Source organism: Cavenderia fasciculata (assembly GCF_000203815.1).
Source record: "Cavenderia fasciculata unplaced genomic scaffold Scf_ET2XIPL01COFD4-5, whole genome shotgun sequence".
Taxonomy (NCBI): Eukaryota; Evosea; class Eumycetozoa; order Acytosteliales; family Cavenderiaceae; genus Cavenderia; species Cavenderia fasciculata.
The window spans coordinates 1,351,330-1,370,147 of record NW_004457695.1 but is presented as its reverse complement, the minus strand read 5'-3'; the positions used below and the strand labels follow the sequence as shown (position 1 = coordinate 1,370,147).

General features: G+C 31.5%; 9 protein-coding genes and 1 non-coding gene across 10 annotated transcripts; 6 read left to right on the top strand and 4 right to left on the bottom strand.

Moving 5' to 3' along the window:
- On the top strand, positions 1–1,343 carry DFA_08148 (uncharacterized protein; the record flags this gene model as incomplete). Its single annotated transcript, XM_004355595.1, has 4 exons — positions 1–116; positions 225–693; positions 765–915; positions 1,051–1,343. 4 exons carry the CDS (start codon positions 1–3, stop codon positions 1,341–1,343), a joined length of 1,029 nt encoding a protein of 342 aa, XP_004355648.1.
- Positions 1,344–1,474: 131 nt separating this feature from the next.
- Positions 1,475–2,481, bottom strand: DFA_08147 (uncharacterized protein; the record flags this gene model as incomplete). The annotated part of the gene is made up of 2 exons (XM_004355594.1): positions 1,475–2,176; positions 2,467–2,481. The coding sequence occupies 2 exons, from the start codon at positions 2,479–2,481 to the stop codon at positions 1,475–1,477; spliced, it is 717 nt and encodes a 238-aa protein (XP_004355647.1).
- A 150-nt stretch (positions 2,482–2,631) lies between these two features.
- DFA_08146 (uncharacterized protein) lies at positions 2,632–3,061 on the top strand (the record flags this gene model as incomplete). Its single annotated transcript, XM_004355593.1, has 2 exons — positions 2,632–2,942; positions 3,019–3,061. 2 exons carry the CDS (start codon positions 2,632–2,634, stop codon positions 3,059–3,061), a joined length of 354 nt encoding a protein of 117 aa, XP_004355646.1.
- A 204-nt stretch (positions 3,062–3,265) lies between these two features.
- On the bottom strand, positions 3,266–4,384 carry DFA_08145 (uncharacterized protein; the record flags this gene model as incomplete). The annotated part of the gene is made up of 4 exons (XM_004355592.1): positions 3,266–3,414; positions 3,494–3,804; positions 3,897–4,218; positions 4,321–4,384. 4 exons carry the CDS (start codon positions 4,382–4,384, stop codon positions 3,266–3,268), a joined length of 846 nt encoding a protein of 281 aa, XP_004355645.1.
- Positions 4,385–5,204: 820 nt separating this feature from the next.
- DFA_08144 (uncharacterized protein) lies at positions 5,205–6,568 on the top strand (the record flags this gene model as incomplete). Its single annotated transcript, XM_004355591.1, has 5 exons — positions 5,205–5,250; positions 5,545–5,718; positions 5,793–5,955; positions 6,035–6,193; positions 6,280–6,568. The coding sequence occupies 5 exons, from the start codon at positions 5,205–5,207 to the stop codon at positions 6,566–6,568; spliced, it is 831 nt and encodes a 276-aa protein (XP_004355644.1).
- A 116-nt stretch (positions 6,569–6,684) lies between these two features.
- On the bottom strand, positions 6,685–11,571 carry psmD2 (26S proteasome regulatory subunit S2; the record flags this gene model as incomplete). The annotated part of the gene is made up of 12 exons (XM_004355590.1): positions 6,685–6,713; positions 6,787–7,009; positions 7,082–7,224; positions 7,291–7,615; positions 7,696–7,982; positions 8,394–8,720; positions 8,801–9,696; positions 9,778–10,045; positions 10,117–10,418; positions 10,490–10,995; positions 11,113–11,334; positions 11,461–11,571. The coding sequence occupies 12 exons, from the start codon at positions 11,569–11,571 to the stop codon at positions 6,685–6,687; spliced, it is 3,639 nt and encodes a 1,212-aa protein (XP_004355643.1).
- A 281-nt stretch (positions 11,572–11,852) lies between these two features.
- DFA_08142 (uncharacterized protein) lies at positions 11,853–13,649 on the top strand (the record flags this gene model as incomplete). The annotated part of the gene is made up of 3 exons (XM_004355589.1): positions 11,853–12,758; positions 12,958–13,106; positions 13,613–13,649. The coding sequence occupies 3 exons, from the start codon at positions 11,853–11,855 to the stop codon at positions 13,647–13,649; spliced, it is 1,092 nt and encodes a 363-aa protein (XP_004355642.1).
- Positions 13,650–14,207: 558 nt separating this feature from the next.
- On the top strand, positions 14,208–14,278 carry DFA_08141. The gene has a single exon. It is a non-coding gene; the product is annotated as a tRNA-Gly (tRNA).
- A 364-nt stretch (positions 14,279–14,642) lies between these two features.
- Positions 14,643–15,260, top strand: DFA_08140 (uncharacterized protein; the record flags this gene model as incomplete). Its single annotated transcript, XM_004355588.1, has 2 exons — positions 14,643–14,815; positions 14,894–15,260. The coding sequence occupies 2 exons, from the start codon at positions 14,643–14,645 to the stop codon at positions 15,258–15,260; spliced, it is 540 nt and encodes a 179-aa protein (XP_004355641.1).
- Positions 15,261–15,739: 479 nt separating this feature from the next.
- DFA_08139 (uncharacterized protein) lies at positions 15,740–18,663 on the bottom strand (the record flags this gene model as incomplete). Its single annotated transcript, XM_004355587.1, has 5 exons — positions 15,740–15,793; positions 16,210–17,094; positions 17,212–17,978; positions 18,050–18,217; positions 18,642–18,663. The coding sequence occupies 5 exons, from the start codon at positions 18,661–18,663 to the stop codon at positions 15,740–15,742; spliced, it is 1,896 nt and encodes a 631-aa protein (XP_004355640.1).
- Positions 18,664–18,818: the final 155 nt, after the last annotated feature.

Here is an 18,818-nt window from a genome sequence, read left to right as displayed (position 1 = left end):
ATGAAACCTATAATATTCTTGATTTTAATCATTTTTACGGTCAATGTAAATGGATGTAAACTTCCAGTATGTAGAGGTATAGGTGATGAATGTACTGCTGATATGCATGAAGTCAAGTATGTAAAAGAGACCAAATATATATTTTTATTTATTCATTTCTTTATTTATTAAAACAAATATTATTATTTCATTATTATTATTATTACTAAAAAATATTTTTTTAGTGATCCATCAGATTATCCAAAGATATGTACTAGTAATTTAAACTGTGTTGAATTAATTCAAGGCAAACCTACATGTATTCAACCATTGCTAGAAGGAGCAAGATGTAATAGCAGTGACCAATGTGGACCTGGTCTCTATTGTAATGGTCGCCCCAATCAAATCTGTCAACCTGGTTTATTTGCAAACTTGGGTGAAAAGTGCACCCATGAGTGGGATTGCCATAGAGGTTTACAGTGTGATCCAACAATCTCTAAATGTGTCGTCCAATTGAGTGAAAACGCTACATTGGAAGGATACCAATGCGAGATTGGTCTCTACCATTGCGAGTTTGGCAAATACTGTGACTCTACTACCCATAAATGTCTAACAAGAAAACAAAATGGTGAAAAGTGTAATGAAGGAAATGAATGCAAACAATTTTCAATTTGTAATGGTCCTGTCACTGGTCAAAAATATTGTTCAGACATGGTAATTATCAAAAACAAAGAAATTTTATATATACATAGATATTAATATTTTAATATAATTCATTTTCTAAGTTTTCAGTAGGAGAAGGGGGAGATTGTCTAGTTCATTCTTATATGTATAGACAATATATTAGTGCATGTAATATTTCTCAAGGTCTTCGTTGTACAAATGAATTCAAGTGCGTAAAATTCGATACGACAGAGTCTCCAAGTACGCTCAATTGTCAGTCTTCCCACTGTTCCAATCTATTTGAAGAATGTTTCTGCAATACAGACAGTCAAGGAAATATCACCAATTCTGCTGTGTGTCAGTTGGTTACTCCAGTTCAAACCGAGCAGTTATCATCGTGTCAATTAGCATCGGAAGCTTTCTATGATTGTGTCGACCAAGCGTTCTGTGTCTACACACCCGACTATGAAGGAAAGAACAGTTGTTCAATGGTCAATTGTAGAAAGCAGTTTTGTGACATGCAAGGTAAATGCTCCAAACAAACCAGAGCCGCTTGTTTTGCAAAGAACATCACCTACCTTAATTTTGGTGTCTGTGAACAACCATTCCCATCTGAAAAGATTCCAGGTTCTTCCAATATTCTATTATCAAATACTATACTCTCATTCTTTTCAATTGTTATTTTATCTATTTTCTTTTAAAATTAAAATAAACAAATCAACAAAAAATCATATCAAATATTATCTAAATCTAAAAAGCTAATTAAATAAATAAATCCAACTTTCTTATTTGTAAAATAAATATACATTGTTTGAATTTCATTGTTTGTTTGTTAAAATGGACCTCTTAATCTTAGTACAAGATAAATGATGATAAGATCTTGATTAAGATTTGATAAATTTGTTGTTAGATAGTATTGAAGAGGTTTTCCATCTTCCAAACTTCTACCTTGACAAATAAGACGTTGATTTGTTTTCTTTACTCCAATCTTGGTTGCTATCCGTCGTTTAATATCACCAACAGTGTCATCGGATCGGATGACCAATGGCCAAACATTACCAAATATATTCTTTACCAATACAACCACATATGGAATCGGTTCCTCTTCATGTGACATATCAATTGATCCTCTACCATTTAAAAGTACAATAGTTGTATGAGTCAAAGACGCCAACGTTGGCGTACCAATATATTCATTATCTTTAAACTCTATATCTTGTTGTTCATTGGTTACGATCGCATTGAGTATATAGTCTTGTATGTCACTAACAAGTCGACATCTGTCACTTGTACGATGCAGTGGTGGTATTTCATTGGCTAGTAGTTCTTTTAATCGACTGACGGGTGTCTCTGAGAATAGAATATTGTCAATATCGATTGTATATGACAGTGGTGGTATGATAGGTTGATTATCTTCATCTTCCTTTAATTGTATAGTTAATAATAATTGCATCAAGAGAGATTCGACGATTACTATTCTATTATTGGTAGTCTGACAAGTTAATAGTACCCCCCTCCTCTCAGCTAAACCATTCTAGAAATTAAAACTATGTTTTTTTTTTAATATTTTTTTATTCTCCAAAAATGGAACATGTGACTAGAAACTAGTAGTAGTTCACCTCTAGAAGCTCCCAATGAAAGGACAATTATAATTTTCGAAGTACTCTCTCCTCTCTAAATCTTTTAACATGTTCAGGAAGATAAAAAAAAGTAAATTAAACCCAAAAAAGGAAAGAAAGGTCAATTTTTTAGCTCAGTTCTTCTCCACTATCCTCACACCACCAAATTTAATTTAATTTTGTAATTTTTTTGTTAAAAGCTTACCACTAAACCATTCATTGTTGTTTTAAATCAATATACAACAACATAAAAACATAATAAACACCATTCATTTAATTCATTTTAATCAACCCCAACAAGTGATAATCTTTATTTATTTATATCTATACTCTTTTTTATATAATATTTAAATATATACTCAATTTAACAATGTCAAAAAATACAAACTATGGATGGAACCAATGGACAGGAGATTGGAAGGTATGGTGGGGAGATGTATTGGGGAGTGATGCTCTCAAGCAAAGTGGCTATGAACAAAAAAAGAGAGGTCTGACTGAAGGAGGCAATAGAAGAATGGAAAAGAGTGGTAGCGTAGAGGACGTTACTCAAGCTGGTTTGGGAGGTAGCAAGGGTATGTTGGCTACCTTTTCAGCATCCACTCCGATTGTCTTAAAAAATCCAATCATCCCAGATGCTAAACATCCTGCTTGGGAAAGAAATAAATATGATGATGAAATTTTGTATGTATAGAGAAAACTAGATATATATTTACTATTATTAACTATTATTAATAATAAAAAAATTAAATTTAAATAGGAGAAAATCACAAGAAGAAAAGATTGGTTCTGGTAGTAACTAAAAAAAAAAAAAAGATAACAAATTAAAAAAAAACTAATAGAAATAATCAATTCTTTATTTAATAACAATTAATTGTAAATAACTTTGTAAATAAATCATTTAATATTTAAAAACAAATAAATTATATATATATATATTAGATAATACCACTCACTCGAATGAGAAATGTTTATTTATTTTTTTATTTATTTATATGTTTTAAAGTTTAAGGTAAACTTTTGACAAGATAGGCGTTTGGAATATTCTCGAATCTAGAGTATTTTGAAATCATACTATTGAAACTACCGATATTGATGGTTCTAGAGTTATAGGTGTAAGAGGGACGAACTGGCTTTGGACCATAACAGAGACCGGCTAAAAGAAAAAAAGAAAGAAAAAAAGTATACTTTTTTTAGTAAAATATTTTCTTTGTAAATATACATTCAATACATACCAGCAATAACACCAGAAGTGTATGGATTGTCGTGGAAACCAAAGGCACATCCAGCAATGTTTCTAACACCAAAGTAATATCCAACTCTGGCTTCTTGACCAAGGTTATCAAAATACAAGGAATTGACACAGATGGAAGAGTTTTGGTAAAAGTTTTCCCTGATAGGGTTGACCATGGCAACAATGGCACCAGTACCACCATTGAAACAATCAGTTGCCAAAACATTGATATCAGTGTAACCAGCTGGAGGAGCAACGGTGTATACTTCCTTGAGGATGGCACCATTTGGAGTCCAGTATCCAGCATTACGCCTTTAAGAAAAAGAGATTAGAAAATAAAATTTATTAGTATTTTTTTTAAAAATCATGATTGCAATTGAATTGTTGTATGTAAAATAACATACTTTAATACACCTTGGTATCCCAATATTGGTTTGGTACCAAAACAGATGAAACCAGCATTGGCAACACTAGAAGAATAAATTTCAACGGCTTGGGCAATTGGTCTGACCAACTTGTAAGAGGTGGTACTTGGATCATTGATCCAACCATAGAGGGCCCATTCATACTTGGAGTTGTCGTTTCCAGCACTAACAGCAGAGGTAAAGACAGAGAGGGTTGCTGGTTGGGATCCTACGAGCTTACAAACCTTGGCATGAATATTGGCAAGGTCGGTTTGTGGTGTAGCAGATGAAAAATTACCATTTGGTTGATAGTAAAAGAATTCTATAGAACAAAAAATAATAAAATAAACAAAAGAGTTAGAATATTTTTTAAAAAACAAATATTATTATTAGAATCGGAAAGATAAGAAAGGAATTTATTTACCTTGAGCATAAGCTGATTGGAAAGCCAAACAGACAAATACAATAAGAGCTAGTAAAAATCTCATTGTTGTGAAAATAACAGAAAAGTTGTTGTTTAGTTGTTGATGTGGTTGGAAAGGAAAGAAGAGAATGTATTTGTTGAATTGAAATTATTATACTGGAATCAAACAAACAAAAATTAGCACTTTAAATAGTTATCTGATGGATTTCGAATTGTTATTAAATTTAATTTCTAATCATTTTTGACTCTTTCTTGTACAACCTTTTCCTTTCCAACCTCACGATGAACAGCTTGACTTCCCAAAAGAGAAATAATAATAAATTATATTAGTTTATGAATATCTGTATCTCTAATATTAAACATTATATCTTTTATAATTACCAATTTGAGCATAAGCTGATTGGAAAGCCAAACAGACAAATACAATAAGAGCAAGTAAAAATCTCATTGTTGTGAAAATAACAGAAAAGTTGTTGTTTAGTTGTTGATGTGGTTGGTAGGAAAGAAGAGAATGTATTTGTTGAATTGAAATTATTATACTGGAATCAATAAACAAAAATTAGCACTTTAAATAGTTATCTGATGGGTTTAGAATTGTTATTAAATTAATTTTCTAATCATTTCTTTTGTACAAGCTTTCCTTTTTTTCCCAAAGTCACTGGTCACTGAACATAGTCACTGGAAACAGTGCAAAGGAAAGGATTCTATTGGGGATCAAAGTGCTGACGTAGACTCTGATTCTCAGCTGCCAAAGGGATCCAATCATTTCATTTGTTTTCTTATTTTTTATCAAAGGTACATGTATCACCTTTTAGGCCTATCGTAAACCTCACTATGCCCACAAACCAAGGTGAACTATTGGGACTACTGACGTGGTAGGGAAAATGAGGTTGGCCAATAGATTAAAATCAAAAGACGATAAAAACTTTCGTTTTGAGCATTTCAATTAAAATCTGATTGACCAGTTTTTTTTAAATATCTTTGTTCAGACATCAATTTGGATCACGCGGGACATGGTCATGCTCTGCTGTCATAATAAACACTTTTCAGAACCCCAAGGTGATATGAAAGCTATACTTTTCTCTTTATTTTATTTAGACTGAATAAAATTCATACTTTTTGATCAACATCTTTGCATTAGTCTACTTAAGCAATTCCTATCTTTTTTCTCCCAATAGTTTTTCCTCTTTTTTATTTCTTTCTTTTTTTTTTTTTTTAAAATAGGTGCTGAATATTTCTTGTACATGCCCAATGCAACCTTTTTGTCAAATGTGCCAATCGCCAATGACAATGGTGCCTTTGCCCAAGAGGTATGCTCCCAAGTTGGTGGCAGAAAGGTGAGCTACAATGAACTTGATTCTCAAATGAGTATTCCGTATCCATCTAGCTATGAATGGAGTATGTATAATAAAAATATAAAATATAAAATATAGCTATTGCCTCTAAATAATCTAATTATATTTATCTTATAGAATATTTTGGTTATTTGCATGATGACCGTACTGGAGCTGCTGGTAAATATGTTATTGTTAGACCATTTGAAGGTGCACTCCAAGCAGTTGGTGGTACCCAAGCAGTTGGTTTCATTTGTTTTGGTTTCAAGCCAGCTCAAGGATTCCTTGGTATCCCAAGTATGTTTAAAAACATTTAAACTACATAATATTATTTGTTTGTCGATTTTAACAATACCAATTTTTTTTATTATTTTATAGAGAAACAGATGTTATTGGAATGCTAACTCGGTTTCTGTTGGCCCAACTAGTATCTTGACTGAAACTTTCAGTGTCAAAGCCAATGATAATACTCCAGCAGCCGCCATCTGTACCAATCTCTTTGGTGCTGCCATCGCCACTGAATCACAAATCGCTTCAGAGTATGTAATCATTATTATCATAATTATTATGATTATGATTATTTTTAGAATATATATATTAAACTTGTTGTGTTTTTTTTTAATAGTTTCTATGCTGGTGCTGCTATCTGTGCCACCAATATTTTCAAGAGTGATGATGGTGTATTAAAGACTGGTTATTATTACAACATGAACAATATTCCACAATCCTGTGCCTTTGGATTCACCAAGGAATCTTATCCAGGTGGCAAGTTCAATGTTCTCTGCTCTGGTTGCAAGCCAACTGACAATCCCACATCGGCAACCAACACCCTCGTACAATTCAACACTTTCACTGGTCAATACTCTAGATATGAAAACATGCCACTCTACACTCCACAAATTAGTAGTTACTAAATACTTTTTAGTGATTGTGGTCAAATAATATAAATAAATTAAACCATCATTTTCATGATAAACTCTCTGCGTTATTGATTATTAATTTAAGTAATCATACCTCTTAATATTTCTTTCTAAACTCTAGAGTTTAATTCATTCGATTCTATAAACATATAGATAGATGATAGGTATTACAATGTATATTTATATTTATTATTTTTTTTTTTAAAGTTTACTTTGAATGATTGGTAATGAATCAAGTTTTAATTTTGGTATATTATGTTCAAGTTGTTTCAAAACCTCAACTGCACAACCCCAACTAACAGTGAAACCGCTTCCACCATGACCATAGTTGTGAACAAGTAATTTTCTTCCATCTTGATGGAATTCACTCTCTAATCTAATTTCATCTCTTGCTGGTCTCAATCCAACTTTTACTCCAAGTATTTTAATATTTTTCTAAAGAGAGAATATAAATATTATTAGAAATTGTGAATCCATGTATGATATTTGATTTATATATATACATACTCTATGAAATTCTTCAGAGATATTTGCAACCTTGTCAAGAATTTCTTCAGTATCTTTTTCATTAATTTCAGTATTATAATCATGTTCTTGATTAGTTCCACCCAATACTGTATTTGTAATTCTTGGTATAACATATGCAATATCTAGAAAAAGGAAAGGAAATTAAATTAATGGATTGTTTTTTTTTTTCCTTTTGTTTTAATATTTACAATCTTCTTCATCAAAAATAGATCTTTCAGTAGTTTTATCAATAACAATGATTTGACCACGAGCAGGATAAATAGTTCTATCACCAATTAATTCACGTGATCCCAAACCAGTACAATTAATGACAATGTTGGCTTGAACCATTGGTTCACGAATATCTACAACTGTACGTTGATCAATGACACCACCAAGTGATTTAAAAGTATCAACCAAATAATCCATATACATATCAGTATCCATAACAAAACCATCATCAATTGCATATCCATCTACATATCCTTTTGGTAATTCATCTTGTCTAATTCTTCTAAATGATGGTATATATGGCTTAAAAAAAACAATTAAAAAATACAAAATAAATTAGACTTTTTATCTATTTCTTTTTTTTCTTTTTTCACTTTGCATACTTTCCATTCTGGATCTTCTTTCTTTGGACGTTTAAATACTTCATTTACTTTTTTAACAAGGGTACCACTCTTTTTATCATTGATGATATGTAGTTTAAAGTAATCCATAGTCTCTTGAGACCATCTTCCTACTTTATCGGGTGGATTTGAAAGGAATGGATACCAAACTGCAGCTGCTTTGTTTGATGTGGTATTGGGTGGTAGATCACGAGACCAAATCGAAACATTATTCACCTTGCCACTCTTTAATAATATAATTCCTGTTGATAATCCTATACATCCACATCCTATAATAATAACATCTTGTTTCATCTCTTTAAAGAATTAGATAGATAAATAGTTATATATCTTTTAAAACTGTGTGAGAGCGAATGATGAAAGAAAATGTTGAGTGTGTGATGGATGGGTTCTGTCGTTTGGTGCAAAAAAAATCACACACCCCTTCTTTCCCCATCATCACACAATTTTTTTTTTTTTAAAAAGCCAATGCCCAAAAAACGACAAAAACATTAAATTTTGTCGGAGCAATTTTGTGCAGATCTTTTTAGATCTACCATGGTATCGAAGGAGAGGATCTGATCATCATTGTTTGTTTAAAATATATTATTTATTTGTTTTGGATATTATTATTACTTTTGGTTGTTTTTTTGCTATCTCTTTCTTTTTTTTTTTTTTTGTTTACTTTTTTTACTTTTTACCCAAAGCTTTAGTAACAGTTGGTGATAATATTGAAGCATTTGGATTTGGTTTTAAAATAACAATACCTTCCAAAACTGAAGATAATGGAATGTAATCGTCGGTAGCCAATTCGGCACGATCATTGTATCCTAATAAAACGGGGGTAGTATGTGTTTGGAAACCAGTGATGGTCTTTGGTTTACCAGCTTGGCCTACGGTATCTACACTTTGACCAACACGTACCGATACTGGAAGTGGGTTCAAATTTTCATCCAAAGTCATCAACATACGTGGATAAATTGAACAAACAATTGAATAGAATAAATAATGAGCTTTGGTAAATAACACTAAAAATAGAAAATAAAAAAATAGAGTTAATATAATTTTTCTTTTTTCTTTTTGTTTCTTTTTTTTGTTTTTTCTTTACAATTTTTAATATCTAATCCAGCATGTAAAAGTACTAATAACCCAGAAAGGGCAACAGGTGATAATAAAGAACGATCAGAATGATAAGGGTTGATAGTAAGGGTACCCTTTCCAAGATGAAGGAGACCTTGAGCCATACGAACAAAGAAGAGATGAGTTTCCTTGGCATAGAATACAGCGAGAGCCTTGAGAAGAGCACCTACACGGGCGTTATTGGTACCGGCACCAATGAGACCGAGAGCAAGGATGGCACCTTGAGAGACTTCAACGTCTTGGTCGTGAGACAACTTGGAGAGAATGTCCATGACGGCAATACGTGGGTTAGAGGCAGACAAGAGACCCAAAGCCATTGGAATGGCACGCTTAATGTGGACATTACCCTTTTGGAGGAGATGGTCAAAGGTACGCAAACACATCTCACCACCCAACTCTTCACCCATGGCAATCAAGGCAATAGAGAGAACGGCAAGACTATGGTTTGGATTCTCCTTTCCGTCTGAGCAAAAGTGTAACATGTTTTGTACCTTTAGTACGTTACCAGTACCGGCAAAGGCACACGACTCTACAGTAAGACGAGCGTATTCTCCTGGAGCACCTTCAATGGCTTTGAGGGTTTCAAGTGTCAACTCGGCTTCGTCTTGCTTGCCCAAATACAAAAGACCCAAACCAAGAGAAAGGAAACGACAAAAAGTGCTAGATAATGAAGTCTTGTCACGAGTCATCAATGTTTGTACAAACAGAGTTGACAAGTCATCATTGCAAGAGCCAATGAAAATCATACCAAGTGCCAATGCTGAAATACCAACCAAATCCATTCCAACTGAACTATCATCAACAATTGATGTTATCATTGATGATATATCTTCTCTTTTTGTTCCTGCATATGCTATTCCCAAACTATAATAGAAATTAAAATAAAAAAAGAGTAAATAAAGGAATTATTTTGTTTTGTTTTGTTTTTTGTTTGTTTTGTTTTACCTGAGAATAGTACAAATTCTAATATTTGAATTTGGATTTGTAATATGTTCACTATTCATTGCAAATACTGGATCCATTTCACTACGTACACCAGAAGAGAGCATACCAATACCTAAAATGGCACCACTCTTTATAAATTCATCAGTCTTGTACAAATAGGTATCCAATTTACTAAGACCATTATCAACATCCCATAAATTAATCATACCAAGTGATGCTACTGTACTTAAAATACCTAAATCTCTATTTTTAAATACCCAATGTTTATCTAAAAAAAAAAAAAAGAGTAGAAAATTAATATATTATTATTTAATATTATTAATAATATTTATAATTTACCTGGATCAGACATTAATCTATCAGTCAAGAAACCACAATTAACAAAAGCATTTACAAAACCAGTTGCAAGATTAATACGAGCAGATTCTGGGACAGTTGAACCAGTACTATCCAAATGAGATTGGAAGATATCTTCTGGTAACTTTGGTTCTCTAACGTCCAAATCGGTTGCCAAGTTGAGGAAAAATTCACTCAATCTTGCATTATTAATGATATTGGCAACTGGTGTAACATCAAATTCTGTTGGTAATACTTTTTGTCTTGCTGAAATAAATGCTAATTGTTGTAACATTGGTAAATCCCTTAAAATAAAAATAATAAATAAAAAATTAATATATATATATCTCTACCTCTTTTTTTTTGTTTCACATACTTTTCAGTTAAAGTAAAAATATGATTAATAAGGGTATTGTCTGAAATTTTAAGAGCAATTCTAAGAGCATCTGGATATTGTTTTGCTTTGAGATAGATATCAATGACAATTTTGAGAATGTTGACATCATCAGGACCTGGAACATAGTTTGCAAACGAGGTGAGGTAGAGAGCAACACGTAGATAGTTTGTATCGTCGACAAAACCTAGAATCTTTGGCAATTGTTCCACTTCGAATAAAAGATCGCAAGCATCGGGCTCTGCGTTATGATTCATTTGGAATGGAATGATTTCGTCGACCAATTGTAAAAGATCATCGACCGATTGTGTCTCTTCACTCTTTAATTGGTATTCTTGACCAATCTCTGTGGCCAAATGACGTACGTATTCATGTCCCCATGAACTAATCGATTCTCCAGATCCCAATAATCTGAATTTCAATGTATCTCTGGCATCATCCTTACTATTGGCCATTGCCAATACTGATAATACATCTGCTAATGATTTCTATAAAAAAAGAAAGAGAGTAGAAAATAAAAATAAAAAAAAAAAGAAATTAGAAAAAAAGAGAAAAAAGAATGATATAGAATGACTATTATATATATATATATTTCTGGTTTTTACCTTTTTTTTACCTTCATCAAAGGTTTTATATAATTCTGTAAGATTATTATAATGTGGACCAAGGAATTTAAGTGGTTTTGGTACAGATGTCATTGATGAAGTTGATGATTTAATCTCTGTCTTTAATGATTCTAAAGCTGCTAAAGCAAGTTCTTGATTACTATCTTTAACACGTTCTACCAACATTTCTAAATCTCCTTTTAATTTTTCATCTTCTGCTGACTAGAAAAGGTAAAAGTAAAAAAAAAAAAAGTAAAAGTATGAGTATATTTAAAAAAAGAATGTTGTTATCTCTCTCCCTATCTTTCTCTCTCTCTCTCTCTCTTTATCTATCTTTTTTTCACATACCAAAGCATCTTCCTTCTTTTCATCCTTTTTCTTTGCTGGTTCTTTTTTAACTGGGTCTGCTGGTTTTGCAGCAGTAGCAGCATTATTGTTATTATTATTTTCTGCTGGCATTTATATAACTACTCTATATCTATATTTACTAACTATACGATACTATTATGATTGATTGATTGATTGATTTACTATACAAATATTTGATTCAAATCGAAATAACTTTTTAATTATTACTTGACTCTTCTTCAAATTTAATTAATGATAATAGTAAATTGTGATGATGGGTGTTTGAACATCACCATCATAAAAAAAAAATAGTTGAAAAATTAAAAAAAAAAAAAAAAACAAAACAACTCTTTGCGAAACCAAGTACTCTTTAAAGATTACTCCTGCTCGTCATGAATATAACATTTATAAATATATTTAGAATATTATATATAAGAAATTATATATTTCAATCATTATCAACATTACCATCAACTAGATCTGTTTATCAAGATGATCAAAACTCTGTAACTATAAACTATATCAAAGGTAGAGAATTGTCTAAACAATTTTTTATAGTTTTAATTCAAACCTATGCAATGCCATGGGATTTTCTGGTTCATCATTTACCACCTATAGATCAAGTCAATATGCGTGGTGATAATATAGCTAATCTATACGTCTCTCACAAGAATGCTACCGTATCGACTCTTGGTCATCTATTGGATGATTGGCTGCCAAAAGATGTTAAAGTTACTCGTATCATTGATGCTGCAGTTAGAAGTGGTAATATTGATATTGTAAAAATGTTACATTTTCGTTATCAAGATAGAGATCAAACTGTCGACTCGTCGTCGTCAGACTCTATTTGTTCAACAGACGCAATTGATAGAGCTGTAAGAGGTGGTTATAATGATATAGTTGAATTTTTATTATTCAATAGAACAGAAGGTTATCATAGGAATACTCTAAATAGAGTGATATCAAATGGTAATTTGCCACTCATCAAATTATTTACAAACAAACTAGCAAAACAACAGGTAGAATGGACTCCTTTAATATTAAAAAGTGTGTTTTGGTGTGATAATTTGGATGCTATCAAATATATAGATCCTTTTCGTTATCAATATTTGGCGAGTCATGGGAGTGAATTGGACCCAGAGGAATTGGCAGATTGGGACAATTCTGAATTTTTAGAGGCTGTCTTTAGAGGTTCTTTGGACATTTTAAAATATCTACATGATAATAGACCAGAGGCTAAAATTGATCATCAAATTATGGATTTGGCTTGTTCTCAAGGTAATTTAGATGTTTTAAAGGTAAAAAAATAAAAAAATAAAAAAAAGAAAAAAAAGAAAGATTAAAAACTAATATAATATTATATATATATAGTTTCTTCATTTTAATAGAACTGAAGGTTGTTCAAAAAAAAGCAATGTTAAATGTATGTTTTAAATATATAAATATATAAATATTGATTTCTTTTTTAATTCATTTTATTTATTTATTTACATTTAGGCAATTGATAATGCTCATTTAAATATAGTTGAATTTTTAATTCAAAATAGAACAGAACATGAATCAATTGACATTTTGATGAAACATTCATTCATTTATCCAAGGATTGATATCTTTAATTTTTTGAATCAACTAAACAATACAAAGGTGTAAAAATATATTTAATTTATTTATTTATTTATTTATTTACTTAAAACCAATCTAATATTGCTTGATGTCGTTTGGATTTGATTTAGCTATAAAGACGAGTTGAATAAACAACTTCGATGAGCACCAATTTTTTGTGTATAAAACATGAAGAAACAATGACAACCACTCTTACATTGAGCTATTGACCAATCGAAGTCTGGCCTCTATCCCCAAAGATGTGGGAATGCCGGAAAAATCTTCAACAGTAGCACCAATGGTTCAAATGTAGAATGGATCCCTGCCACGGATTCTGATTTGTGTTCCATATCCATCGTTAAAATTTTGTTTTTAATAAATCACCACTGAAGTCATATTTTTTATTTTTAAATTAATGATTTAATATTATTGTTGTTTAATTTGTAGTAGTTGTTAGATAGTGATTAGTTTTAGTTAGGAAGGTAGATAGCGATGTAGCTAATTTGCCCAAATGAGAGAAAAAAAAATCGCTTTTTTTTTTTTTTTAAAGTAATTCTTTTCCTGTTCTCTCCTATCGGGAAGAGTAGTGTTTTATCTTGTAGACAGTAGGATGGTTGTAGTTGGAGGAGAATCGAAGGATGATAGTTTTTATTCGTTCTGTAATCGTATGTATTACTGATTCGTCGGTTTGGTTCATTAGAGCCAAGTGCCATCGATTACATAATTCTAACGTCTTGTCCCAGTTTACTTTTATAATATGCCGCATATCGTTTAGCAATCTAGCTCGCAGGTATTGTTCAGTGAATGGTTCATCTCTTTGGTGGCGTAGATCATTACTTCGGAACCATATTCGTTCGAGGGTTGCAGCAATCAAGTTTATGGTCATTGGAGGTTGTTTGAGGTTGACGCAAATATGGCAACAACTCCGAAATTACCATACTTGCGGTGAAACCTAAGCCTTGGGTGCGTCCAAAACCGACTGCCGCTCTCAACTCTCGCGCCGATTTACTCCCCATTGTGGACACTCGTCTTTAGGTGTTGCATATTGTATTAGAGATGTCAGATGGCTTTCTATCCTCAAAAAAAAAAGAAATCGCCCACGTGGGCGGGTCCAGGCCCAGAGATCAGAAAAATATTCAACAGTAGCACCAATGGTTCAATGGTAGAATGGATCCCTGCCACGGATTCGATCCGAGTTCGATTCTCGGTTGGTGCACTCTTTTTTATGTTTTAGGCACCTGGATCTTTTTTTTTTTGCTCAATTCCCTATCGAGTAGTTGGTAGGAATAAAATGAATTATTATTTTGAATAAATATACAAAAGTGGTATTTATTCACCAAATTTTCTTTATTTAATATCATTTTTTTTTAATTTTATAATTTCGTGAGTCACTGAGCTTCAGCGAATTTTGAGTCATATTTTAATACTCAGCAATCAGACTTTCACTTTAAGGATGGTGATCTCTTTTACTCTTTATGACTCGATCATAAAAGACAACTATAAATAATCAACATGTTGTTGATTGATAATATCAAATCATTCAATACAAACAACTAACACATATATATATAAATATCACAATGGGATTAATCTTATCATTATTATCAAATTTTGGTAAAGGAAAACATTATCGTATATTGATGATTGGATTAGATGCTGCTGGAAAGACAACACTTTTATATCGTTTAAAACTAGGTGAAGTCGTTACTACTATACCTACTATTGGATTCAATGTTGAATCTGTAGAATTCAAGTATGCAAATCTGTAGAATTATTTATTAATATCATCATTTCAATGTTTATTAATTCTCTCTTTTCTTTTTTTATTTAGAAATATCAACTTTACAGTATGGGATGTTGGAGGTCAACAAAAGATTAGACCATTATGGAGACATTATTATTCTGGAACATCTGCTGTTATATTTGTTGTAGATTCTGCAGACAGAGAAAGAGTAGGCGAGGCAAAGGAAGAGTTGATGAATGCCATCAATGATGATGATTTGAGAGACTCTGTTTTACTTGTCATGGCCAACAAGATGGATGATCCAAATGCAATGTCAGTCGCTCAATTAACAGACGAATTGGGTTTACATGGTTTGAAAAGAAAATGGTTTATACAATCAACTGTTGCTACTAGAGGTGATGGTATTTATGAAGGTTTGGATTGGTTAAATAATACTCTTAAACAATCAAAATAAAATAAATAAATAAATTTTTTTGTACATAATTTAATAATTAACATTTTAATTGGATTGATTTATTTTTCTTTTTATGTAGACTCTCTTGCAACCGATGGATTGATCCATATTTGTCACAAAAGCACCAATGAATTGAAAGTTGTTTGGTTTGTAAAACTGCAAATATTGGTGTTTACTTGATATGATGACAATCTTTTGGATTTTCAGTTGGAAAAGATCTTGGTGGTAGACTAGATCAACACGATAGGAATGTGTAGTATTCTCGAGTATCACCAATTGATTGATTTGAGGATTATGAATGATGATCCTCGTGACATAGGCATCATTTGTTGATTTTTTAAGAATACCAGGTGGAAGGGATAGAGCAACTCGTCTATAAATACCGTCGGCGTATGATATTTTGTGTTTTTTGGTGCAGATGATTCTGAGATGTCTGAGTTGAGAAAGATTGTACAATACCTGTCGGTTACTTTGATATTTCAAAAATGATAAATTGATTGATATTGCCTCCAATGACTTTGATAGACATGAATCTTTTTTAAACATTGACTGAGGCGGTTCATTCCCGCAAAAGAGCTTTCTGAGTGACAAGTTCTTTAGACTATCCATTAAATAGTTAATTGTTATATCTGAACAATTAGACAAGTCCAATTCGGTGAGTGATTTAAATGAAAGAATCGATGCAAGCAAGTCTTGATTTTTTGTGGGACCAAACCCACATCCAGTATTAAACTTTTTTACATTTGAATAGCTATGATCAAGGTGAAGGTTATTTTGATCTTGACTAAAATCCACGACAAGGTATTCAATTGATTTACCAAGCAAACAATATGGATTTGAAAAATGTGTTTGGTACTTGCTGATTTCCGAGTGTTGATATGCATATGATATATATATATATATTCTTGATAAGATGTTTTGAAATAAATTCAAATAATCGTTTGCATACAAGCGACAATCCAAATCGAAGTTGATTAATATTTTGATAAAGAATATTTTCATCGGTATCTTTCTTTGGTGTATCACTATTCTTGTGAACAGGGCATATTGATTTTGCATTGAATAGTTGCTGACATTGTAGTTTAATGGAGTCTTTGTGGTTGGTAATTTGTTCACAAGTACAATAATAACTGTTCCAAGAGTATCTAACAATCTTTTCAATTAAAAAATAGGCAAGTGTTGTATTATTATTATTATTAAGGACAATTTCATTTTGAAAAGTTGGTGTAGTAGTTGATTTTGTTGATCTAATTAGTGGTTCATTGGTTGTTGATTTAATAAATTTGAATTGTCTTTTTGTTGTTGAACCTTTAAATCTTGCCCCATGATATTGATATCCATACTTTGCAAAATGATTGATTATTTGATCAGTTATTTCAAAATCATAGTCTATTAATAGTTTGTTGAGATTCAACAAACCAAGAGTTTGGTCCGAAAATAAATGTTTAAAGAGAGAGGTGCCAGGTTTGAGCTTGATTGTTGAAATGGTTGTTGGAAGACTGTTGATAAATGTGCTAATATACCCACTCCCATGATCACCACAAGAATGATCGACAAGAGTTGTAAGGTTTGGATTATCAAATGAGGAACGGTATAAGGAATAGTTGTAATAATGGAATGTTTTCAAATTTCTCATTTGTGGTAGTGGAATAATATTGCTATTGACAATACCTAGGTTGAATTTAGTGTCAAGATTTACCGACCGGCACCAATCGATTGGAAGTAATAGTTTGGTTATTCTTCTTGTCATTGTTTTTGATAGGATTGCCAAAAATGATTCTCTGTTTTCTTTTTCTAAAGGTTGATACGATTGTAAATTGATTGATGTGAGATTCTTAAAACTTGATAGGAATTGAGGTTTACATAATCGGTCATATTCCAATTGTTTTTGATTTGTTGTTGTTGTGGTATTTGAATATTTAGCAGTGATTGATTAGATATTATTGAATACTTTTGGTATAATCTTGTTGTTGGGTGCTTTGAGATTAACATTATCAAGTGTTAGGTTTTCAACCATATTAAATATCGTTGCAACGATATTTTGATCTCCAATAAATGAGAGGTCATCTTTTGTATCATACAAATGAACTATTTTTGGTGATTTAATTGGACAATATTGATTGTTGTTGAGATGACTCCATGTTTCTTGATCGAGTTTGAATGAAATATTATCAAAATAAATTGATGATATGAATTGATTGACTCGCTTTGATATGTTGAGTAGTTGAAATCTCCATTTGTTCTTGTCATTGACTGTTGATGTAAAGGGTCTGGCAATATTGATTGATGGATCCAAATCATTTAAATAGTGGTATCTATGCATTGGACATTGCATCGCAGATTCTTTACTATCATCAAACATTGATAGATATATTGGCCACATTACGCCACACCGTTTATATTGGTTTGCTTTTATAGTATCTATTGTTTGTTGATTATAGTAACAAGTACAAATAGATGATTCCTGCCAAAACTGTGTGATTATTCTACTGATGATTGGCCACGGTAATGAATATTCGAGTGATCCCTTGTTGTAATCGAATAAAGGTTTATTATTGTCAACCATCTTGCTTTTAAATTCTTGTTGTTTGATGATTTGTTGGATAATTGTATCTTTTAATTGACTATTTGATGATTGTATACCCAATCTATTGCAAATTACAATCAACTCTTGTTTAAATTTACATTTTAATTCATTCTCTGTAAAATTGGTTATATCTACATGAAAATATACAGTTAATATACATTTATACTCAACGGATAGCATTGTACTAGTAGCCTCTTCTTACCTTGATCATTTTCAAAATCATCGTGACTTGTCTTTTTCTTTGATGATCTCTTTGTTTGTTTCTTTACTTTTACTATATCATCTTGTGTTGTTGTTGTTGTTGTTGGTTGATCTGGTGATAATATTACGAATGAGTCACTTTCTTTACCAACAATGAATGTGTCAATATCTAATAACCTGTATTATCTTTATTGATATTGTTCTCTCTATAAATAATTGAACAAGGGGGCACACTAGGGCAATTAGTTGTGGCTTTTAGTGAGTGTGAAGAAATAGTAATGTTGATAAAAGATAGTTGAAGATAGTTGAAGATAGTTGATGTTTGAGAGAAGTTCTATAGTACTCTATACGTAATTCTCTGTTTCTATCTCTTTCTCTCTATTTCAGAAAAATTCCAAACTCGGGGGGGGGGGGGGTATTTTTTTTTTTTTTTAAAGTAATTCTTTTCCTGTTCTCTCCTATCGGGAAGAGTAGTACTCAGAAGTTACAAAGTTTTATTAATTTTACTTTTTAATTGACCAGCAAGAAATAAAGATTATCTCAAGAAGAATTAAAGTTAATTTGTTCTGGGGGTTTGTCCATGTCTATGATACATGTTGTATGGACGTTGATCATGTATCTTTTTGTATAGTGTCAAGCATGTTGGATTGTTTTGGATTGTTGCTTGTTCTAAAAATAAATTGGTTAAAGATATCGCTATTATTTTTTTTTTTTTTTTTTTTTTTTTTTTTTTTCTCACTAGCACTATAGGCTACAATACTGGGTTGATA